This window comes from Platichthys flesus, chromosome 20 (assembly GCF_949316205.1).
Source record: "Platichthys flesus chromosome 20, fPlaFle2.1, whole genome shotgun sequence".
Lineage (NCBI taxonomy): Eukaryota > Metazoa > Chordata > Actinopteri > Pleuronectiformes > Pleuronectidae > Platichthys > Platichthys flesus.
The window spans coordinates 16,792,084-16,815,254 of NC_084964.1; the positions used below are offsets into that span (position 1 = coordinate 16,792,084).

Genomic DNA, 23,171 nt, shown 5'->3' on the forward strand with positions numbered 1-23,171 from the left:
ACTATTAAGTTACATTTTGCTGTTTTTAATTCAGAACGAGCTCAAAACGCAGGTTTTTTTTAAATGTGTTTTGTTTCTATGGAAAAAGCAGCGAGCCAATACTGACCCCTAGTGGTGAGAGTATTTGTATACCGGATTCATACTAATGCTGCTACTACTACTACTACTACCACTACTACTACTTGTGTTGTTGTTATTATTATTTTTTATATTACCTTTCATATATAAAATACAGCTCAAAGTGCTCCACGAATAAAATGGAATAGAGAGATAGAAAGATAGATAGAAAGATAGATAGATGGAGAGAGATAGAGAGAGATAGATAGCGAGAAAGATAGATAGATAAACAAACAGACAGATAGATAGATAGATAGATAGATAGATGGATAGACAGACAGACAGACAGACAGACAGACAGACAGACAGATAGATAGATAGATATAGATAGATAGATGGATGAATTCAGCCGTATTGTTGTATTTCAATAATTTACATCAAATCTCTTTCTTCCCAATAATCTTTGTTTAGATAGTTACTCTCCTCATGCTCCTGTTTAAAAAGACTTACCTGTGCTTATCTGTAATGTTGTGATCGTTTCACCAATGAAACAGCAAAAACAAGTTGTGTTCTCCTTTATTTGTATTCTTTGGAATTGTTTTTTGGCGTATTGCATAGAGCAAAAGTGAAAGAATAATGCACATTTTAAACATAAGACAGCTTTGTTTTGTTACACAACAACATAAACATGGCGATCAGCATTCAATATATAAAAAGCAACTGCTGCGACACTTACTCGACACTTTTCTGTTTTCCAATACAAAGCAAATATATTAAAGGGGGATGTTCTTGCACAACAGTACAAAGTATTTCACTGCAACACTACATTTGTTCTCATTCTGTTTTTCTACCTTTGGCAAAAGAATTCAATCTTCCATATATTCAATTTGAATCAATAGAGTATGCAAAAGATTCACATACATGAAAAAGATCATTTGGCATTGTTTTGTACGTGTCTAAGCAATAAGAGAGTTAAATGTCATCCTGTAAGTCTGAACGCAGAAATAAGCTGGGCAGGATGATTCTCTCCTTTCCAAAATATTCTTAAAACCAACAGAGAGACCAGCTCCACCCTCATTCCCACAGTAAAAAACACACACTGAGAATTCAGAGTCACGACGCCTCTCTAACCCTGAGGATGGAAAAGTGGGCAAAGTCCTGCTGTGTCCTCAACCGAAGAGTTTGATGAAGCAGGGGTGGCAGTACGGCTTGTTCTCCTGCTCCTTGAAGCAGCCTTTGCTCAGGGGCTTCAGGCAGAAGTGACACACCAGGTGGTGGGGGTGGAACTTGGCCCCCATGGCGGTGACGCAGCGGCCCAGGATCGGCTGCTGGCAGGCCTGACACATGCTGCCACGTGACTGGTGGTAGTGGGCCTCGCACAGCGGCTTGCCCTCGTGTTCGAAGAAGCTGCCGTTGACGAAGGGCGTGTAGCACTCCTGGAGACGAGAGGGACAGGGAGAGAAAAATGAAACTTAGTCACGGCAATGAGTCCTGGCTCCAGAAACTAGAATTACAGCGTTTCTCATGACATAATTCCATCTATTTTGAAAACCCTTTTAACATGTTATTTTTACTGAGAGTGACGCCTTTACTCAGGAACCACATTCTGGGTTGTTGGTCACTGAGCTTCACTTATAGGCAAATAGAGGCAAATATCAGAGATGTGCCATTAAAACCATTTCCAGTCCCATAGCAGATGTCCTCACTGCCACTGCAGGACCTCGACCACATGAAGCTGCTGTCAGACATCCACTAGATATTTTCCAGAGATTATCCTGGGTGTCAGAGTCAGTTGCGGATGCTAGCAGCTGATCTGCATTTTACAAGACCCCATAGAAAGTAATGCCCCTAAATAAATGTCATTATTCCTCCACCCTCCCTGACCTTTTCTCAGAATAAACCTATTAGAACTGCAACACATTTTAAATGTTTAAATGCAACAGACTTTCACTATGACCACGGGGAAACACTCACCCTGCACACGAAGCACTGCGGGTGCCAGAGAGAGTTGAGGGCTGAGATGTAGTTTTCCATGATGGGCTGAGTGCAGCCTTGACAGCGAGAAGCGAACAGGGTCAAGAAGCACTGCTGACAGTACTGCTGCCCCTCACGGTCGTGGAAACCTGCAGGAGACACAGTCACAGTCGTACGCACCTGTTTAGATAAATGAACAAGCTTGTAATGTTTTAACTTTGTACAATTTCATGCTAAATGAAAACAAAAGATCCAGTGTTTCTTTCCAGCTCTTGAGATTTTTAACTCAAACACAAACACTGATGGTGAATGTGATTCGAAGAATATAACCAATTGACCAAAGACCAATTCAATGAACATCATTTGACACTAAATCCCTGATAATTAATCAATGATTAACAGATTATCTGTGTATGTTTGATAAGAGGAATCAATGTAGGTGTGAGCTGCCGGCTGCAGTTTACTGTTAACAGATGAGATGTGTGTTGAGCCCAGACAGGAAACAGTGCCGCCCGTTACCTTCCTCTCCAAACGCCCGGCTGCATTTCACACAGCAGAAACACTCCGGGTGCCAGTTCTTGTCCAGAGCGGTGACCATTTTCTAAACAACGAGAGGAATGAGGAGGACACCGGTTTCACACGGGCTGATTCGAGCAAAATAAAACTGAGACGGAGACACGTGTACATCCAAGAGGCTCACGTTCAGAATGGGCTTGTTGCACTGCGCACAGTGAGGGGAGAAGAGGGTGAAGTAGTCCGACTCGCAGTACGGGCGGCCGTCCTTCTCGAAGAAGTTGCGACTGCCCAACTCCGCTTCACACTCGGTGCACACAAAGTGCTCGGGGTGCCACACCTTCCCCAGAGCCGTCACCACCTGCACCAGGAGATGGTTCAAATCAATTTCGGTTAAAAAAGAAGAAATTGAAGTACCTTGTGTGCCTCAGAGCGGTTTCATACCCTCCACTTTAACCTTTGACCTTTGACCGGCAAAATCAAATCAGTTCATCCATGAGATCAAGTGAACGTTTGTATAACATTTGAAGAGACTCTAACAAGGCATTCTTGAGATGTTGTGATCACAATAACACAACAAGGACACATTATGCAGCTGGCTGTAACTGGCAGGGAGGCATAACAAAAGACAACTCCTCACCTGTCCTACTACCGGCTTCTGACAGGCTGAACAGTTTCCCTTGGAGGACGTCTGAACGCCCTGGCGGGTCAGGTCTGACTGGAGCAGCCCCAGCATGCTGTCCAGTGAGCCGCCAGAGGAGGGCTGTGGGGGGGTGGTGGCGGCGGGCTGCAGCGGTGCCGGCACCACAGGACTGACGACGGGTGCAGCCGGCTGTGGAAGGAGACAGAGAAATTATGCATTGCCAATATGTGTGGGGGATTTAAATTCTTCAGGAGTTTGTCATTGTTTCTTCGTTTTACCAAAGAAGGTGTGCTTTTTATAAACCCTCTCTATTTGTTTGTCGGTTTGTAAGCAAGATTACACAAAAACACTCAACAGATTTACACAACACTTGGTGGAAGGAGGTGTTATAGGTCTTGTTTTCCCCGGGGACTGATTTCTATGAGTGTGTGTTATTTGTTAATTGGAGAATGTCATGGAAATTGTTTCAGTCGTGAGACTTTTTAGAGACGAGGGGCTTGTTGTGAGCCTCCAAAGCTTTTCTGTGTTGGCTGTTATCTGTTTGACTGAAATGGGTTCAGTGTCAACACGGCAGCACTGAACATCTCATGTCAGTAATGATAATATCCAATAATGTGTTTTCTTCTGTTTCTGAACTCTTGGTCTTGTTTACAACTGAACTGCAAACTGGAACCGAGCAGCCTCATAATCACAGAAGCACGTCCTCCGCTCACATGCTCGTCATTGACTCACAATAACCAGATTATATCCAAAACCAAATGCAGATCTATAACTCTCACTTCTATCTTAAGCTATTTACGACGCTGGAAATCTTTCCCAGCAAGACTAATTTCCGTCCTCAGGTCTTATCTGGAGACTGATTTATGACCCGGAGGCATGTGCTGCGGCCCGGCCACACTGTCACAGCGCCAGGTCCAGGGAACGTGTTCATGGATCCACAGTGAAGCTGCGTGGGCTGTTTTAAACAGGAAATAAACATCCCGCTCCTGCAGACGTTGTCGAGTGGACTCTTACCGTGCTCTGGACTCTGAAGTCCGACAGAGACGCCATCAGTTTGTCCAGTTCCAGGGTGGCTGATGTGGCTGAAGGTTTCGCGGAGCTACAACACAAAGGATGATTCAAACCCACAAAACACACATTTCCATCTGATCTAATCAAGAACAGGGTCCAAAATAAAAAATCTACACAGTAAATTCTGGTATTACTGATATAACCCACAGTGTATTGTCATCTAATTTCTCTATCAGAGTTGTGAGATAAATCCCAACTGATAAGATTCTGTACCTGGAGGAGGCGGCTGTGACTTTGTCCTTAATCTTGTCCCGCTCATCTTTCTTAGAAGAAGGGAACTGAGCCAGGATCTCGTCTGATGACAACAGAACGAGGCCATGAGAAAAGAAATTCACTTCAGAGTTAAACACAGGGAAAGAAAAGCACACCTTCTATATCGCTCACCTGTGATGTTGAACTGGGTGGCGTTGAGCTCCTGTAAGAGATGGTCCAGTTCACTTAGACCTCCTCCCAGCAGCGAGGAGGAGGAGAAGGCTGGAGGAGGGTCGGCTGTGCGGGGAGACCGCGGTTTACACACTGTGCTGTAAGATAAAGAGGCAGTGACTAAAATTAACACAGATTATAAAGCATCTTATCACTGATGTGGTTGGTCTGTCTATAACAAGGTTTTAAGATCCAAACATACTCTTAAAATTTGTGTCACCTCACTCATTTGAATATTGTGACAGAGTATTAAAATAATATGTGGGGGGAAATCTGCAAGTTCGAGAATAACGTCTTAATATTGCAAGAAAACACAAATCTATAATTTTTATATAATTCAAGGGTCTGGAATCAGGCTCAGAAACGTATTCCATAATTCACTCTGCTTATTGAGAGATGAGATGTGGGTTTGATTGCATGGTGTCAGATAGAGTTAGAAATATCAAGGAGGAAGTTACCTGTATAATTTGTCTGGGTTGGAGTTCTGGGAGGACTTGATTGCACCAGAAACCGTCTGAGAGACGAAACAGAGGAACGATCCATATGTACAGTGAAAAGTTTTTTTTAAATGATATGAAATCACGTTAAATGTTTTTACATAAGGCTTGACGAGTACCAATTGTCCCTGTTGGTGGTCTACCTGCTGCGGGGTGTAGGCAGGGGGTGGTGGCCGGGCCTCGGCTGGGTCCTGGGTGACAGGATCCGCATTCTGAGGGGGGTCCGAGGTGAGCAGGACGGGACACCGGGCTAGAGGAGAGCCGGTGTTCTCCAGATCAGCCAGAAGGGCGTCTGAAGGGGAGAGGGGGGGAAAAGAAAGTAAATAAAAAGAGAGAGAAATCGATATAACACACAACAGCATGGATGGGATGAAGGTTGGGTTGGATTGAAAGTGAAGGGAATTAAAATATATCAGTACTTTTACTCTCGTGGTTAATGGGGTATTAAAGGTGGACAGTAAGAAATACAAGTTAATGAAAGGACGATTAAATCATGCAATGCAACACACTTGGAACACGGACAGAACACGTGAAGTGAAAACATGCACAGACGAGTAGAACACTCAGAGACACGTGCACAGGCAGTTACGTACCAAACACAACAATACGAGGACTGAGAGGGTAGTTAGGTGGCTCAGGCCCTTCTGAGGAGACACAGACAGGCCGTGTGACCGGTGCATGACATGGAACACAATGAGCCTCCCGATGAACTAATCAGTCAGAGGACAGGAACAGTCAGAGCCGGCACGGCCGCGAGATTAACCTTCAACACAGCCGACGTATTTCAGCACACAGACATTTCTGCATTCGTGTCCGAGACATGCCAGAAGAGAAAGGAAGCAGCGGAGGAAGAGTGTTTGGAAGCTGATATCTGAACCTACTCCTCCGGCAGCATAAACACTAAGTGCACACGAGGTGGACTCTGAAACTGAAGTGTGAGTGTGTGGAGCTGTATGACTTCAGTCAGAGCCGGGAATCCATGTACGATTGTAGAGAAGGTGAAAACACGGCCTGATCCTGAGTTATTACAACCTTAACGTCGTGGAGCAGCTTTGACTGAATTTCAGGGATTTTAACCTTGGACATTTAACTTTGATGATATGATCAACCTCGCTCTTTTTTAGAGTTCTACATCAACCAGCGCCATTATCTGTACCACTTATCCTTTGATGATTGCTGGGAGCTGGAGCTAATCCCAGTTGGCACTGGATGAGAGGCAGGGCACAGGTCACCAAATATATAGTTTAACACCATTAAAGGGACAATCCAGCTATTTTGAACTCAATTTTGAACCCCGGCTTAAAAAAAATAGAAGAAAAAAGTTTGTTCAACTTAAAGTTAACAATTCGGTTTGTGTCACTTGTTAACTTTAAGTTGAAAAACTTTATTCTTGACTTTGGAAAAAGCTAAATTCATTTGTTAGTTACCATTTGAGGTATTGTTGGTCCAATTTTTTTCATTTTTTCAGTATCCATAGGTAAGACGACATAACCGAGACTTCTGGTTCCTCATCAGTCAGAGAGTCAGGAGCTGGATGTTAGCGTTTGGACGACACAGTCATAGTTTCTGTTGAACAAGCTGCTGTTCAACTTCTGTTTCCAGGCACAAACACAGACATTTACCCCCCGCTTCTCAGGTTCTGGGAACCCTCTGTGGATGCACGATGAGTAGAGTCTGTTAAGTACGGTTTGAACCATCTGTGGTCGTCCCAGTCCCTGGAGGACGTGTGGAACATAAACACGACCAGTTAACCAGGCCTGACGTCACCTCAGTCCCAGATGATTCACACCTCTGGTACGACCATGTGCTGGGGATCTTGTGCACATACGACTTGCCCTCCTCCTTTCCTGCTGTGAGCCTCTGTCTCACACACACACACACACACACACACACACACACACACACACACATACTTGTACGGACTCAACTGCTCATATAAGGAGTTGGACCTCTCTCATTGGGAATTATGACCATATTTAGAGCTGCCTGCCGACTTGTTTGTCTTGGCCGACGGCCTCTCGTACAAGTGGTCGCCAGATCCAATACATAAACGTACAACATTGTCGGACAACAGCATAAACTGAGCCTCGCGAACATGGCCACTGCCTCACCACCACTCACCCAGTCTCCCAGTGACTGGGTGTCCAATGGGATCCAGATGTGCCTGGCTCTGCATTTCGCCATTCCTTCTAGCCTTGTTTGAAAAGCATACATTCCCACGTTTCTTACAAAAAAATATCGATATTCTTGGGCGAGCAAATGGGCAGCTGAGGCAAAAGGTCATTTTCTATTTTTACTGAACTCTGTGGCTTTTTTGAAATAGCAGCATGGCCCCGGGGCTATTTCCGGGCCTCTTCAGCAGCTCCTCATAATGTTGTTCTGAGACGGGAGAGAAAGAGTCAAATCCTCCTTCAACATCTTTATCAGAAAGAACAGTCCTCTTAGATGTTTCATCCTTCAAAATGGACGACACTCTGCTCAACATTATGGGACTTTCTCTCCGTCCCCTGACTTGTTAATATTAATGGATGGAGGCGACCGGCTGTGGAACCCTTCAAATCTAATTTACCAAGAATTTATTGAATTTGCAGGAAACACTCAATGGCGGGCGGACCCCGAGCAGTGTAGCACCAGTTCTTGTGTTACCTGTGTGAATGTGACTGCAAGCAAAATCTGAGGAGGAGGATGAGAGTATAAACATCTGGAGTGAAGGAGAATCGCTCTGAAACCAGGATCCTCAGACAAAAGAGAAGTTGTGAGACATTTTCAAGTGGAGGTTTACAGAGAATATTCCCTTCATACTCCAGCCTCATGCATGTCCTTGAGGGGAAAAGAGGGGGAAGCTTGTACTCTCAGACTGCCAGGATCAACACAGGGCTCATTTCCTCTGTTTGGCCACACCAGCCCTTCCCACAGATCCCCCTCCAGATACCATGCAGACGGAGAACAGCTCGGATACTCACCCAGATCGTCCATGATGTGGTTTTCAGCCGAGTGTTTTCCTCTGTGTGAGACTCAGGGAGGAGGACGACAGCATGAGACAGAGGTGATGGACGAGAATCAGACACAGGGGGCTCGGAGCTATAGTCTGCGTCGCTCCTCCACAACTTCTTGGACACCGTTATCCGCCTAGAGGAGGAGGAGGAGGCGCAGGAGGAGGAGGAGGCGGAGGAAGAGGAGGAGGAGGTCCCGTCTCTCTTTCCTACACCGCTGTCTTCCTGTGTAATACAGGACCTCCGAGCGGGGAAGGCGTAGTTAAATAAATGTGGTCACAAACCCCGGAGACAGACGTCATCCCGGACATTCCTCGTCCTTATTTGGGAGGCAGATCCGAGGATTCCGTGGCGCTGAGGAGCTGCTGCTGCTGCGGCGACTGTTTGTAAACTTGTGTCAGAGGGAAATGTTGTGAAATGGATTTTATTGACCTTCACAGAACAACATCCCTGACAGACCAACACTCATTATTAATGAGAGAAGATTGTAAGCACAACATCTGGATTCAAACATGTGGATCCAACTCTGGAAACTGTGATATCACCACATATGTGTATCTGGATGTAGGTTATTACATGAGAATGTGCATTTTGTGTTTAAGCTGTAAATAAATAGATGTATATATGTATGTACTCCTATTGCATACGTATATAGGGGGCCATAGACATATATATATATACACCTATAGATATGTGTGTGTGTGTGTGCAAACATAGATAGCTAGATAGATAAATAAAACGAATGCATTTTGTATAATATTGAGCTTGTTTACATTGGTGTTTGTGAGTGTTGGGATTTGTATTTATTATATGAATTGTTAATTCATAAGAGTTATGGTCTTTGGTGCTCGACTAAGATGATACAAAGATGGTCACACATGATAACAGCCATACAAATTGCCCAGCTAATTCGAAGGTAATCTAATCTAATCTAAAAAGTGATGGATACACACTGAATTTGGGACTTTCTGGTTATCCTGCCTCATTCATCTCCAGCATTTAGGAAAACTGTTTAGTTTGTTTATATTCATTTTTTAAATTTATTTATATATTTTTTTATAAATTTTTAATATTTCTCTTGGGCTGAAATAAAAATATATCTGCCTTTTCTTTAAACCCACTTCGAAACTTAAATTTATACTATATTTTATACTATTATTTGCAGTTATGTTCCCAGCACATAAAAACACTCGGGCTATTATCACTGTGTCCTCACTGGAGCCATCTCATTGAAGACATTGTGACATGTCACAGCAAGTGTACATAATAAAATGAATGATGGCTTCATTTAATTTAGCTGCTTGACTTTGAGTCTCCCTGTCGTGTGCATGCTGGCTCGCTGCCACCACTTATTGTGACACTTGAAAAGAACAGAGCCAGTGTTACCCTTCCATCTGTGACGAGTCTAAATGTCTGATTTAATAATAAATAAAATAAAGAAAACTCCCCACAGCAGCGACAGTCTGCCCGACTTCTGTTGAGTGTAAACCCTTAAATTCTGTCATTTTCAAATAAATGTTGACACAAACATGAGTTTAGAATAAGAATCAGTCAGCAGCATAAAAAACAAAACAGGAAAACTTTTAATTAAGCAAACTTACAGTTACAGGCTATATTTAAGTGATTAGAGGAAGGTGCCACACTGATGTTGGTGACATGTGATGTATGTAATTTTAACACAAGAGAATGCTCCTCCTGCGTTCACTGTATGTCACAGACAGAATGTCCTCTGACCAAAACGTCCCTCTGCTGCTGAAGAGGTACCTGCCTTTGGTCTCAGTGCATGATACACACAACAAAAGAACTGACAAGTGTAAACAAACTAAAGACACAAAATGACAACACCAACAAAAAAGTAACATTTTTAACCATAATGGTGTTTTTTTCCTGCTATGAAATCAAATCTAAAATGTACAACAAAACTGGGAGAATCGGAACAAAGGAAAAACATGAAGGTTTATCTGATCCAGTGAAAGTAAAGCCATCGTTTTTTAATTTGATCATGCAGTTTGCCGATTGGGACGCCAGACTCCTTATCCATGCATGTTACTTCTAGAGCACTGTGACACACAACTACGCCTTCGCCTTTTCCAAAAAAATATTAATGAGGATAATTATAATAACTCACACACATACACACAATCATACTTTCCAAACCACCTTCTTCCCTCTACAGGTTTGAGCAAGTTGGTGCTTAGGAGCAAAGTCAAGGACAGGAACTGCAGGTGATGTGGAAATTATTAAGAGTTTAAAAAAAAAAAAAAAAAAAACATTTGTGAAGCAAATTTGAGGAGGAAGGGTGTTGGGATGATAGCATGAAGGTAACATGGATAGGCTTGTTTACCTACAGTGTTCCCATCCATCAACTGAAATTATATTACACATCCTCCGCCCCCGCTACTTCTCCAATGCAGTTAATCCACACACACCCACTTCCATCCTTCCCCTCTTCGCTCGGTTCCCCTCCTTGCTATCACTGCACAGCCTGTTCGTTGGCAGTGCTGCCAGAGTCCTGCGGCTTCATCACATCGGGGAGTTCCGGGGGGCTGGAGAAGGCCTCGACATGCAGCTGCTCAAACATCTCATCTGGAGGACAGAGGAAACCATATCTCCATCATGAAGGCAGAGTTGGATACATCACTCATGTCACAAATTTGCTACTGTAAATATTAACTTTACTCAAGTTGAAAAGTACAAAATAATGTGGCTCATGCACTATGACTTAAGCCACAGCATTCATTCAATAAGGATCATTTATTTTCTCAACCCACAGTGAGTATTTTAAAGTGGCAGCTGAAATGTGATTCTTATCAAGTCTGGACAGATATATATTCAAGACACACTTGATATCACAGACATATGGAGCAGATGAGACAGTTGTGGCTTCAGGCCATGTGGTTGTAAAACTGTCTGACCAGAACAATGTCCTGCTTAGTTCATCATACACATACACAAAAAAAGACAAACCCCAGAAACTGTTCAGAACAATTTTCCTGACAGTTTGTTTCTATCTATGGCCTTAAGAATCCTTATTCATAGCACATTTGGAAAGAGGCGTAATAGCAGGAAAGAGATAATGAAACAAAGAAAGTTAACAAAAAAAACACTGACTCACACAAATAGCATAAACTATACATACCATTTACACGGAAGGCCAGACCCACAGTGGCTGGGGCCTGAGGTCTGGCAGTCTGGTTGGTGAATCCACTGTCGCCCAGAGTTTTGCTGTCCTCTAGCAACTGGTCATCCTGTGGAACAAGAGAGGAAAATGTCTCAAAATCAACTAATGGACCCAAATGTATGAATGTGTGAGAAATTTACAGACAAAAAAACTGCAACCCCTACAAAACACTGAAAATTACAGTGTAATGTGCCGATATTGTCGGTGAGAATAACTAATTGTCAGTAACTTGCGAGAACTGCAGCAGTTACTAAGAAGAGGCTATCATATGACATGTAGCCTACAGACACGGTGTAAAGAACGCTGTTTCGAGTCGAATTTGACACTTGGATGACATCACAGGAGCAGTGTGGAGGCATTTAATGTTTTTTTTCCTGTCGTTCTTTCACATTTTTAAGACGTGTTCACCATTTACTTCAATTTTATTGGATTTGGCTGCAACGCTCTTTACCCTCGAGACTCCAAAAGTGTTTTGTGGACACTTCACCCACCCATCCATCAACATAGTGGTTAATAGATGAGTGCATTTGTATTAGTGGGTGAACGATCCCTTTAGCTCTCTGATGTTTTAATTATTTTGGTCATGGAACTTAGTTTGGTGTTGGTGATATATACTTTGTAGAGTCGCTGGTCTTCTGGTGGTCTTTTAAGAATTCCCTCGACAATACGCTTCAGCTCATAGACGGTGGTGGACTCCTTGGCGTCTGTGAAGATCGTAGTCTTGTGACGCCGGATCATTAAGAACACGTCCTGAAAGAAATGAGCACAACAGGACAACAAGTCCAAGTAAATCCAGTGCACAGACGTTAAGATGACAGATTCACAGATCAGGGGAGAAAAACACGTTATTCTCGATTGAACACAGGATCAAGCAGGAAGACAGATTGTGTGACTCGAGGGACAATTCCCATTAAATGACACTAAACCGTCTTTCTCTAACAAAACATGTCAGTAGGCCATGACAGTGTTTAACCACCGTCCATCTGGAGACTGTTCTCAATACATCACTAGCACTCAGGTCCACTCAGCGTGTGTTTCTAAAGAGGGACAAGGGACATGTACGTGTTTGACTGATTCCTTTAGCTGCTTGTAATTCATTGATTCCTAATCTGGCTAGCAACGGGGAGCAGCAGCAGGCAGACGTAGCTCTGAGCTAACGCCAACTTAGCTTAGCATAGAGACTCCATAGAGACAACCATGGGCCTGACAGTTAGCTCTGCGTTAATAAACCCGGCGGTTGTGACAGTGTGTGTCCGTGGTGTGTGACTAGATGGGCCGGACGTCTCCCGTCAAACCACCACCCCCACACACGTCAGCCAAGCTAACACAAGTCACCTCGCGAACACCTCTCCCCACAGATGGAAGGCTAAGCTAACACAGCAAACTTAGCGCTAGCAGCCTAAGCTAGCACAAACTGAAAATAAACACTCCCAAAATAAACGACAGTGTAGTTTGTTATCTTTTCACAGGTATTCACAATGACACACCGAACGTTAATTTGGATTGTTTACGTGTTGGTAAAAGAAACCTCACAAAGCGATCGACAATAATAACGAAGTTACCATTTCAAGTGGTCAGCTAGCTAGGCACGTAGCCCTCTGTGTTCAAGCCCAGACTGCACCGCTTGCGGATGTTGCGCAACTCAGATAAGAAGTGGGTATTCACAGAGCCCCGCTACGAAGGCGCTGCGTGGCCGTGTGGAGAATTTGGCGCCAGGTTTGTTCTAGGGCTGGACTCGGACTCCAGCGCTTCTCACAGGGGTGAAGACCGTCGGTGCTTGTGACCGGGATCCATGTCGGTGGGATGGTGTTACTAAAGCCCACCTGGCACACGCCGTCAGTTGCGGTACGTGACCCTGTCTGTGAGCGAGTCGGCGAGCTAACGTGGATATGTTGTTCGGTGACAGTTAGCTAACATCTGAGGTGACGTTTTTCTCGAGGGCCAGTTGCTTGTTTGTTAGCACGAAGCTAATTTAGCAACTTCAGAGGTTAACACGGAGGTTGTCACGCGTGTCATGTTAATTGTGTGCTTCACGTTACGTGTTATTCAGCTGTGGCTCGTGACGTGCACAGCTGAGACCAGATGTTTTGCACGTGAGCATCAAAACATCTGTGGATCCTGGTTTCAGGTCCTGAACCTGTCAAACAGGAAGTCAGAGCGAAACCTTCACTTTATTTACTTCAACTCAGATAGAATTACTACAGGACCTGGGTGGATGTCTCTGATGAGTATTGCAGTATTAAGACTTACAAAGATACATATTTGTATACTTACTTACTTTGATACTTACTTGCTGACTTAGTATTAAAGACAAAAATCAATACAGATTTGTACGAAGTGTCAAGTAGTAAGTAGTAAGTCTTTGATTCTGCTTGGTGGCTGAGCATTATGTCCAAAACATGTGTCAGGATAAAAATGTTCATACCAGTTGATATCGATAATTATTTCTATAATATCACTTTGTGAGTTTAAAGAGTAACTTGGGCTCCTGAGTGAAGGTTTAGGTTTTAAACTCGAAGAACAACAAACAGCAAAAGATTTCATAAATCCGAGGTCACTGAGTTTTGTGTCATGTCCTACATCGTTCATCGTGTACGTCTATTCCAAAGGTTGGGTTGGACGAGCATCGCAAAAACTCAGTGGTACATTCTCAACTGTCAATCAAAACCAATATTTCTTTTTTGTGTCTGTTGCAGCACGCCATCTTCAGAGAGAGGAACTGAAAAAGAACCGACACAATGTCAGTGGCGCTGGAGACAACGACGTCAAGGATTCCTCTCCCGACCCACTTCTCCCATGCGGAGCAATCCTTCTCCCTCAAAAAGCGACATGTCCCCTCGTTGTCTTTGTCCAACTTGTCCTTCTCGTCCCCTGCCCGGGTCTCACATTCTTTGCCGCCGCTGCCACCCTCCAAGGGATGTCCCCCGTCGAGCAGGGTGTTCCCCCAGCATCCATCCCCCTGGACGCCCCTGTCTTGTTCCCTTAGTAAATCTCCCAGTACAAATTCTTTGTATGATCCCAGCAAACAGCAGTCTTACTTCAGTCAGTGCTTCACTAATCTGGGTCTACTGGGAAGAGGATCCTTTGGAGAGGTCTACAAGGTGAGCAAGACAAAGGTTTTGGAAGTTGAATTCTTCTTTCAAAATGCTAATTGGAGACTTTACATTGTCTCTGAACATGAAGTAGAGATCCCAGAGATTTTTTTTTTTTTAGGTCTTAAGTAGAGAGGATGGTCGCCAGTACGCAGTGAAGCGCTCGGCTCATCGCTTCAGGGGGAACAGTGACAGGAACCTGAGTGTGAGGGAAGCAAGGAACCATGAGCGTCTGTGTCCTCACCCCCACATCCTGAAATTTGTGGCAGCCTGGGAGGAGTATGGTCGACTGTACATCCAGACCGAGCTGTGTAGCACCAGCTTGCTGCTCCATGCTGAGAACCAGCCTCCCGGCCCAGGTCTGTCTGAAAAGGACAATAACGAGATGCATAACGTGCTGTGATTTCTACCCCAGTTAAATTTAATATTCTAGACTACTGCTGACATGTCTGTCGTTTAAATCTCTCCAATCCAGATGAGCCTGCAGCCTGGGCCTACCTGTGCGACCTCCTCTCAGCGCTGCAGCACTTGCACTCTCATGGTTTCGTTCATCTGGACCTCAAGCCGTCGAACGTCCTCATCACCGACTCTGGTCGTCTGAAGCTGGGGGACTTCGGGCTGCTGCTCCAGCTCAGACACAAGAGCTCAGAGTCTGTCAAGGGGAAAGTGAAAGACGATGCTCAGGAGGGGGACCCCAGGTACATGGCCCCTGAGCTCCTCCGTGGGAAATATGGACCTGCTGCAGATGTTTTCAGGTACAAAAGCCACAAAGGAAAAGAAGTGTAATTCTAAAATGATCCTGATGAACTGATTTGATTTAAATTTGAGCCTGACTATTGCCTCTTTCCTTTAGCTTGGGCGTGTCTATTCTGGAGCTTGCCTGTAATATGGAAGTTCCAAATGGTGGTGAGGGCTGGCAGCAGCTCAGACAGGGCTGCCTCCCCTCAGAGTTTACCAGCAGTAGGTCCAACTCTTCTTTTAATACCTCGTGAATTGTCCTGTTTTATTTATCTCTATGACTTTTTACCCCGTCGGTCTGTATTTGCAGGCCTGTCGACTGAGCTGCAGACAGTATTGAAGATGATGCTGGTCCCAGAACCTTCTAAGAGACCAACAGTCGATGAGCTTCTGGCTCTTCCCTCCGTCAGGAAGCACAGGTGGAAGAGGCGCATCTATCTCGTGGTCACAGAGACTTTGTTGAATCTGACCAGCCTCTGCCAGGTAATGTCAAACATTTTGAGTTTGAATAATATAATCAAATATATTCATCATGTGGCTTTACAAAGTTTGACTCCACTGGCATAGTCTATGATCAACAGCCTCTAACAAGTTATATTCATGAATATAACACTGCCTTCTGTAAAAACAAATGAGCTCACAAATTGTAACTATTCTTACATGAAAACACATTTTTAATAATATGTTCTTGTCTTTTTCTCCCCACAGTTGGTGTTGTGCTTTGGCTGCAGACTACTGTCCTCCCTTCACTTGTCCTTTCTTCCTCGCTGGACCAAACCAGCTCCCTGCACCCCTCCTAAGGACAGCTGGGACAGAAGTTTGTCCCTGTCCCTCAGCGCCATGCATGCTGAGCCAGGCAGTCCAGGGGATGACGCAGTGTTTCTGATGGATCACACCAACCCGGAGCTTTCCCCCACCTTCTCACAGAGGTAGAGAATCATTGTGTTCACAAGTTGTTGTTTATTGTTGTATTTTATAAATGTCTTAATTTCAGAAACACTTTACAGTCCACTTATATTACTTCTTTTTTATCTTCTCCTTCACACAGGGTCAGATCCAGGATGTCTGTGGAAAGCACATCCACTCCTCTCCCAGTTTCACCGACACGCAGTCATCAAAGTGCACCCCGCACACCCACTCTCTCAAATCAGGATGACTGGTCCTGTTATTTGGCTCAGACCCCCTCCAGCATCCACTCAAATGGTTCCTGCCGCACTCTGACCCCCAGTGCCATCCCCATACACACAGAGCTTCACACAGACGGCGTGAATGAGAAGTCAGCACACAGCCGCCATTCTTCATCCGCCAAGTCATCACAGCGGCGAGGCCCCGACTTGGTGCGAGCGGAGGAGGTTGTACCCCGACCCGGCTTTGAACCAAAGAACCTGCTCAGTCTGTTCGAGGAAACAACTCTGGAGGACAATCAGTGAGACTGCCACCTCACCTGCCAGGTGTCAGGTTAAAACCACCTGATGTTTGAATGCACTACGTTCACCAATCAGCTCGTATGAACTGTTTTCTCTGCCATATTGTCACAGTCTTACAACCGCTTCTTTTAACGTGTATTTGAAAAGATGGAAAAAAGATTTAGGGATAAGCGTTGAACATGTAATCAAACCTTTAAAGCACTTTTTATGTTTGGGTAAATGCAATGTGTTAGTTAAGTCCTGGTTTATTGTTGAATAAGTTATCATTAGCTTGGTGTGCTCTGAGTCGTGTACCTCAAGAGCTGCAAAGGGAAATAAAACAAGGAGAACAAGCAAAATCTCAACCTGTGTGGTGTGTTTTTTTTATTATAAGTGACTTAAAAATACAAAATCTCTTATTCAAGGTTCATGTGACTTGAAGACGACAAGTGACAGTGTAAGAGTCACTTGATCAAAGTTCCTAATCACACATTGTAGAATAAGTATAAACAATATTGACGTGTAAGCAATGTATAAACTCTTTTTTAATTTGTGACCGAAAAGGTTCATGCAGAAGCAAACTCTTTTATATATATATATATGTTTATATAATATGCTTCTATTCTTATTGAATTAACAATAGGAAACAAAAAAACATTTGTACACTTGTAGCTATTAGAAATACGTCTGTTAATCATTCTTTTAAAAATTACACATTTGAAAATTTGGATTTAAATATATTTTTAAGGAGATCATACGTGTTCTTGAAGTATTTTTGTTGGCCTCTTGACCAGCAGATGGCAGCAACGCACCAGCTGCTGCATTTCAACCCTTCTTAAAGACCCAGGAAGAAGATATCTATGGGTATTTCACACTCTTCGCTACATGTGTGATTTTAAAATAGTTTTCACTCATCGATCTGATTCGTGTGGAGGATTCTGCAGCTTCAGCACGAGCAGCTGCGTTAATGTGAATATTGTAAATACATGACTGTTTCACATCCGGGTCACACGAGCTGGGATTCACACTGAAGACGCTGCACAATCAGGATTCAACCACAGACTGAAAATAAAGAGGATTCAACCACAGAGTGAACTGGGTGGGAGGTTGGTTTCTGTTTTTATTTTAAGAATGTTAATACAGCTGTTATACTGGATTTTAGATATCTGTAATTCTCATTAATGTTGTTATAAGATTGTGTGTTAATCCAGATTTTTTGTTGTGTTTACATTCGAATGAACTGAGAAAGATGATCAGATAGAACCTTGATGGCAAATTTAAGTCGTATTTATATATCACTTCTTATTTTGTATTGTTGTAGGGTTGTAATATTACTATTAGTACTGTGATCATAGTATATTTCCTCTATATATGTATTATAAACCTGGAGCTGACCCATATTGCTCGACTGTTTACCGTATAATACATCACAATATTTCACCACGCTCTATCACCACCTGTGATTCATTGCTTTAACCTATTACCCTGATTTCCCCTTATTATGTTATCTTATCTTGTTCTTAATAGTGTTTCCATATTTGTCTTCCTCTCAGTTCATAGCTATGTCCAAAATTGATCATCTGAATATGCGAGTGGAGAAGCTGCTGTGTAGCGCGGTGCAGGAGGTTCTGGAGGTGGTGAGAGAGATGGTGTGGGAGTACCAGGAGAAAACAGCCCGGACTCAGAGGGAGAACCAGAGTCTGAGGAGGAGGCTGCAGGAGCTCCAACACAAAATCGACCTGGTCAGCGGTGGTAAGAGAGCACAGCTCAGCACTGGCGTCCAGACATGTGGAAACTGATGATTTATTAAGTCTCTTCATGGCCTTTGTTGTGTTGCAGGGGCTGTGCTGCAAATTCCCACCAGAACCCAGCAGGCGGAGGTGGAACAGAGAGAGAACCAGGAGCTGGTAGATGACCCTGAACCTGCTTATAAGGATGTTTCAGGTTTATTTGCAGACACTGACTGTGAAGCATCCCTCACTACTCCGTGCCTCTCCCCTGAAGCTACGACAGAATCACATTTGCACGATGATAACTTGAGCAATCCCAGAACTCTCAAAATTGAGACTGATGACAGGTTATCATCACCAACTACAAATCCTGTAGAACCCACTGCTACAATTACAATCAAGGAAAATGTCTCTGTTTTATCCTTTACATCAAATCAAATGAAAGAGGAGCCCATGTTGGATGAGGAGAACCTGCACACACACATTAATCATGATGATGCTGAGACAAGCTCGACACTCCAATTTGAACCCCCTCAACCCAATTCAGGACTCTACAACATGTCGGGGTTCATATTCAGTCGGGGCCAAGAGCCTCAATCACCAATATACAGTCACACAAACATTGTTGGTGCAGACTCTGGCTCTTCGGACTCAGCATCCCTGCAGAGAAACGTCAGAAAAAACTACTGCTGCTCGTTGTGCGGTCGCACCTTCGGCCACGCGGGCGACTACAAGAAACACAGCAGGGTGCACACAGGGGAGAAGCCGTACTGCTGCTCGGTGTGCGGGAAGAGCTTCAGTCAGTCGGGCTACCTGACGGTGCACCTGCGCTACCACACGGGAGAGAAGCCGTTTGGCTGCAGCCACTGCGGCAAAAGATTCAGCCACTCGAGTAACCTGAAGAAACACCAACAAACGCACCTGTGAGGGGGTTGTGTTTTTACAAAGCTGCTGATCCATGTCGTTCTGCTGTGATATCCTGATGTTTTACTTACATTTTTAATCTACTGTAGAAAGGGAATAAACTGTAAAATGCCGGCTTCTCTACAACCAATAACTGGAGCTACTGCACTTTGTATTTGTTTGTTGGTTTATAGGTACACGAAAACTTCTAAACTGATATCCACTGAACTCTGTGGTAGGATGGGAGAAGCCATTCAATTTGGATAAAAATACAAATTTGCTGGAAGATCCAGGGATGTTTTCTTGAACTGTGTTTAATGACAATTATTTAATTTAGGTTAACAGACCATTTCCTATTCCTTTTATATTTCTTTTACAGAGTTTGTCAATGGGATATGCTTGTTTGACCTTTAAAGTTGTATTTACTAAAGTTGTTCTATTATATTTACTATTTATTGTATCATTTGCTTTATGTAATTTAAACACAATTTAATATGAGGTTATTAGCTCTGTTGTTGTCAAATGAACAAAGTCGGATCAATAAACAGAAAGGTTGACTTCAAATTTACAAACGCATTAAAGCCATGGTTTTTTATTGTGAAAAGCAAGAGAATCCATTTCCGCTTCCTGGTGTTGTGTATTTGTTATGATCCCATGACGCGTTTTCATTTGTTTGAACCTTTTCTGGGATTAGTTCGTTAATAATGACGCGTTGTGACTGAACGTGAACGTGTTGCTGACGGAGATCGTGGGACGCGTGTGTTGAAGCTCCGCGATGTTCACGGAGTTAGCTCCTGAGGCTAACGAGTCAAAGTGAGACGCTAAGTTCAGAACCAGCTCCAAGGTACTGCAGCTCTTCTGTCTTCTTACAGGAAACACACACTGGTTACACTGGTTTACACTGGTTTAACTGCACGACTTAACCCCAACTATCATTAGATATCAAGTAAACATGAACTTTACCTTCCTTGCCAAGCTAACATGGGATGTTTGTAATTTCCAAATCAGGAAACTTTGCATTGATATTGTGTGGTTCTGTAGATTTTCGAGTACTTTTAATGGTTATTCAACTCGTCACCTTCATAGTGGAGGTTCATAGCTTATATGATAAGGTTGGAAGTATGGACTTGTATCCTATCAACCATCTTTTGTCTTTTACATCATACAACAAAACAACAATATTTGTCAACCCTGTCTAGAGACTTGATCCATAACTGGTCCACAGTCACCAGTCAATCAATTAATCAATCAAACTTTATTAGTACGTCTCTTTGTTTACGAGTCACAACTGACAGATGCATCAAGAACAGACAAAACACATAAATGCTGATGATAAAATACCATAAACTAGATTTACAAAGCTATAATAACAATAAAAAAAAACAAATAAATAGAAGAAAGGCTCAATAAAAGGGGGTAAAAACATGTACTGATAATATTTACAGACATGTCAAATTGATAAAATTTACAACTTTTAGAAAACATACTTAATCTGATCCCAGGCTGAACAGACTTCAACCCCTTCACACTAAAACCTGCCTCATCAAACAGTCATTTCTCACCCTGGGTGCTGTTTCATTTCAGGATGTCTAAACTAGAGCGTCTGAATGCTCGCGTGGCCAAGCTGCTGTCTGAGGCGGTGCAGGAGGTTCTGGAGGTGGTGAAGGAGACGGTGTCGGAGTACCAGGAGAAAACTGCCCGGACACAGAGGGAGAACAAGAGTCTGAAGAGACGACTGCTGGAGCTTCAGGACAAAATAACGAGAGAGAGTGCACGTGAGTTTGGTCGTGATGACAGATAATGCATCAGTTCCATTTTGGCTCCACTGTGTAGATAAGTTATTAAACAGTCCTTGATTTGTATGATTCGTTTCTCAGCTGCTCTGCCTGACAGTGGACCGTTGCCTGAAGAAAAACCAGACACAAAGACTCACGAGCAGGACTCCAGTGTCACTCAGAGGCACAACTCAGGCGTCACACACTCAGAGCCACAGCCGATGAGCATCCACACACCTGACCATGACGTGAAGCAGGAAAGCAGAGAACATGAAAGCCACAATAATACTGAATCACTGGCTGAATGCAACTTAGCTCAAACATCGCTTGAGTATTGCAAAGCACAACCGGAGGAGGAGATGCACATAACCGAGGAAGGGATGTACGCAACTGAGGAGTCACTGACTGTTCAACTATCACACAGTGCAAACAGAGAAATCAGGTCTGTCTCATCTCACCATTTGCACAATCCTCCCTCCATCTGTCCACTTGAGGTTAACCTGGCTGCCGTCAATATAGAAGCAGAGCTGACAAACTGCAGCTCATCAGAACCTCTACCTCTTCCAGAGCAACATCCCGGATGTGTGGACTTAAGCTGCAACTCTACTCGTCATAACCCTGGTGAGGCCCCCCCGCCACAAGTCGGCACTGACCCTTACGAACTCGTCCTTGCCCACTCAAAGCACAGCGTACAGAGGAGGCATGGATTTGCAAAACCAAACAGGACTTTGTTTGACGTGAGGAGAATCAAGAGGGAGGACTTCACGGTGGACGACACCCACTTGTGTGTTGTTTGTGGGAAGACGTTCACCAGGGTGGGGAACTTGCGAATCCACCAGCGCTGTCACACGGGGGAAAAGCCGCATGGCTGCGTACAGTGCGGGAGGCGCTTCAGTCAGGCAGGAGACCTGAAGAAACACAAGCGCGTTCACACGGGGGAGAAACCGTACTACTGCAACCAGTGTGGAAAGAGCTTCAGTCGAGGGGAGAATCTGAAGAGACACCAGAAAGTCCACATCGGAGAGAGACTGCAGATACAGCAGACGTGGAGGGAGCAGCAGTTGTGATTATGAAACAAGACTCAGCGTGAGTCATTCAAATCAGCACACTTTGATTGTGAGCGATACTTTTTCGTGTGTGGAAAAAGTCAAGTAAAAAATATATTTAAATAATTAAAGCTACGGACTTTGTGTAAATGTGACTTTCCTGTAACTCATTGGTTGATTGTTCCAAGGAGTCGCTTGCTGTTTGGGATTTTAGTCTCTTGTGTTCTTTTATACGATTTTATCACGACTGCCATTTTGACATTTCCTAACATGAAAATCACAGGTGTAACTGATGACACTAAAAATACATTCATATTGATCAGGTTATCTGTTTCGAGGATTCTGTTGTTGTGCACACTGGCTCAGCACTTATTGGGAGTGAATGAAATTAGTTTCACTTCCCCTGCTGTGTAAAAAGTCTATTGTGATGTAACAAGACCAAAGAGGCTGATGATTTACAGCTGGTGATACAAAGGCACGGTGTAATTTTTTTATCGTGGTATATAAATGCAAAAACAAAAGCATAATGTGAATGATTAACACTGAATATTTGAATTAATTCTCAACAGCATGAATGTCATAATAATAATGAGAATTTTCTTGAAAGACGGAATCTTGTTTGCTGTATATATTTATTGCAGATTAATTTAGTTATTTTAGGATAAAAAGAAATGAACCTTGCACAGCTCAATATATGATAAACTGGCACATACAGCTCAGTGAGTGACTCTTCAAACAAACATCGTCTTGTGACCAAAATCATTAAATAGGAATAACGTCCTGAGGATGTGTGTTGTCCTGTACTTCATTATTTGTGTTGAGTCATGTTACACAGATAGAACGTGTGAGAAATTATCACCTGCACTTACATGACTTTACAACAGTTGTCAGGGATTTTCACAGAGGAAAGAACATGCAACACTGACCGCAATGGAGTTCACACACACACACACACACACACACACACTCAATCCCGGCCAGACAGTGCATATCATTATCAAGTTACATCTGAGGAACTACAGATCCTTGTATTAAGTTACATTACAAGTACGAAAAAATATGTATGTGTGTGTGTGTGTAGGCTTATTCCTCTTACAATAACAATGTACAAAAATTAACCCTAAACATG

The 23,171-nt window shown here is 43.5% G+C and overlaps 5 protein-coding genes across 10 annotated transcripts; 3 read left to right on the forward strand and 2 right to left on the reverse strand.

Moving 5' to 3' along the window:
• Positions 1-617: 617 nt before the first annotated feature.
• Positions 618-8,703, reverse strand: LOC133931678 (transforming growth factor beta-1-induced transcript 1 protein-like). Of its 5 annotated transcripts, none has more exons than XM_062378613.1 (12): positions 8,142-8,703; positions 5,772-5,888; positions 5,322-5,470; positions 5,140-5,195; positions 4,643-4,779; positions 4,472-4,553; positions 4,202-4,286; positions 3,185-3,376; positions 2,732-2,905; positions 2,551-2,632; positions 2,032-2,180; positions 618-1,493 (listed from the first exon to the last, which is right to left on the reverse strand). In XM_062378613.1, the coding sequence occupies exons 1-12, from the start codon at positions 8,152-8,154 to the stop codon at positions 1,227-1,229; spliced, it is 1,503 nt and encodes a 500-aa protein (XP_062234597.1). In that variant the 5' UTR covers positions 8,155-8,703; the 3' UTR covers positions 618-1,226. The 5 variants fall into 5 exon arrangements, with proteins under 5 accessions (XP_062234597.1, XP_062234596.1, XP_062234598.1 ...); XM_062378612.1 differs by having other exon boundaries at positions 5,298-5,470; XM_062378614.1 differs by having other exon boundaries at positions 5,298-5,470; positions 5,772-5,822; positions 8,142-8,702.
• Positions 8,704-9,731: 1,028 nt separating this feature from the next.
• On the reverse strand, positions 9,732-13,055 carry LOC133931688 (elongin-B-like). Its single transcript, XM_062378627.1, has 4 exons — positions 12,915-13,055; positions 11,968-12,102; positions 11,311-11,419; positions 9,732-10,757 (listed from the first exon to the last, which is right to left on the reverse strand). Exons 1-4 carry the CDS (start codon positions 12,915-12,917, stop codon positions 10,645-10,647), a joined length of 360 nt encoding a protein of 119 aa, XP_062234611.1. The 5' UTR covers positions 12,918-13,055; the 3' UTR covers positions 9,732-10,644.
• On the forward strand, positions 13,049-16,953 carry pkmyt1 (protein kinase, membrane associated tyrosine/threonine 1). The gene is made up of 8 exons (XM_062378611.1): positions 13,049-13,197; positions 14,049-14,453; positions 14,566-14,803; positions 14,920-15,199; positions 15,298-15,404; positions 15,493-15,665; positions 15,891-16,111; positions 16,231-16,953. The coding sequence occupies exons 2-8, from the start codon at positions 14,091-14,093 to the stop codon at positions 16,610-16,612; spliced, it is 1,764 nt and encodes a 587-aa protein (XP_062234595.1). The 5' UTR covers positions 13,049-13,197; positions 14,049-14,090; the 3' UTR covers positions 16,613-16,953.
• Positions 16,954-17,444: 491 nt separating this feature from the next.
• On the forward strand, positions 17,445-19,780 carry LOC133931684 (zinc finger protein 79-like). Of its 2 annotated transcripts, none has more exons than XM_062378622.1 (3): positions 17,445-17,694; positions 18,142-18,340; positions 18,428-19,780. In XM_062378622.1, the coding sequence occupies exons 2-3, from the start codon at positions 18,151-18,153 to the stop codon at positions 19,243-19,245; spliced, it is 1,008 nt and encodes a 335-aa protein (XP_062234606.1). In that variant the 5' UTR covers positions 17,445-17,694; positions 18,142-18,150; the 3' UTR covers positions 19,246-19,780. The 2 variants fall into 2 exon arrangements, with proteins under 2 accessions (XP_062234606.1, XP_062234607.1); XM_062378623.1 differs by having other exon boundaries at positions 17,445-17,687.
• A 63-nt stretch (positions 19,781-19,843) lies between these two features.
• Positions 19,844-22,829, forward strand: LOC133931682 (zinc finger protein 596-like). The gene is made up of 3 exons (XM_062378620.1): positions 19,844-20,065; positions 20,806-20,996; positions 21,099-22,829. Exons 2-3 carry the CDS (start codon positions 20,807-20,809, stop codon positions 22,061-22,063), a joined length of 1,155 nt encoding a protein of 384 aa, XP_062234604.1. The 5' UTR covers positions 19,844-20,065; position 20,806; the 3' UTR covers positions 22,064-22,829.
• Positions 22,830-23,171: the final 342 nt, after the last annotated feature.

Coding starts and splice junctions, on each gene's coding strand:
- LOC133931684 (XM_062378622.1), top strand. CDS start 18,151: ATGTCCAAAATTGATCATCTGAATATGCGAGTGGAGAAGCTGCTGTGT. Junction 18,341..18,427: donor AATCGACCTGGTCAGCGGTG/GTAAGAGAGCAC, acceptor GTTGTGTTGCAG/GGGCTGTGCTGCAAATTCCC.
- pkmyt1 (XM_062378611.1), top strand. CDS start 14,091: ATGTCAGTGGCGCTGGAGACAACGACGTCAAGGATTCCTCTCCCGACC. Junction 14,454..14,565: donor CCTTTGGAGAGGTCTACAAG/GTGAGCAAGACA, acceptor TTTTTTTTTTAG/GTCTTAAGTAGAGAGGATGG. Junction 15,666..15,890: donor ATCTGACCAGCCTCTGCCAG/GTAATGTCAAAC, acceptor TTCTCCCCACAG/TTGGTGTTGTGCTTTGGCTG.
- LOC133931678 (XM_062378612.1), bottom strand. Junction 5,196..5,297: donor ACCACCAACAGGGACAATTG/GTACTCGTCAAG, acceptor TTCGTCTCTCAG/ACGGTTTCTGGTGCAATCAA. Junction 1,494..2,031: donor CGCAGTGCTTCGTGTGCAGG/GTGAGTGTTTCC, acceptor TCTCGTCTCCAG/GAGTGCTACACGCCCTTCGT.
- LOC133931682 (XM_062378620.1), top strand. CDS start 20,807: ATGTCTAAACTAGAGCGTCTGAATGCTCGCGTGGCCAAGCTGCTGTCT. Junction 20,997..21,098: donor AATAACGAGAGAGAGTGCAC/GTGAGTTTGGTC, acceptor TTCGTTTCTCAG/CTGCTCTGCCTGACAGTGGA.
- LOC133931688 (XM_062378627.1), bottom strand. Junction 11,420..11,967: donor AAGACCAGCGACTCTACAAA/GTATATATCACC, acceptor CTTGTTCCACAG/GATGACCAGTTGCTAGAGGA. Junction 10,758..11,310: donor TCTGGCCTTCCGTGTAAATG/GTATGTATAGTT, acceptor TCTGTCCTCCAG/ATGAGATGTTTGAGCAGCTG.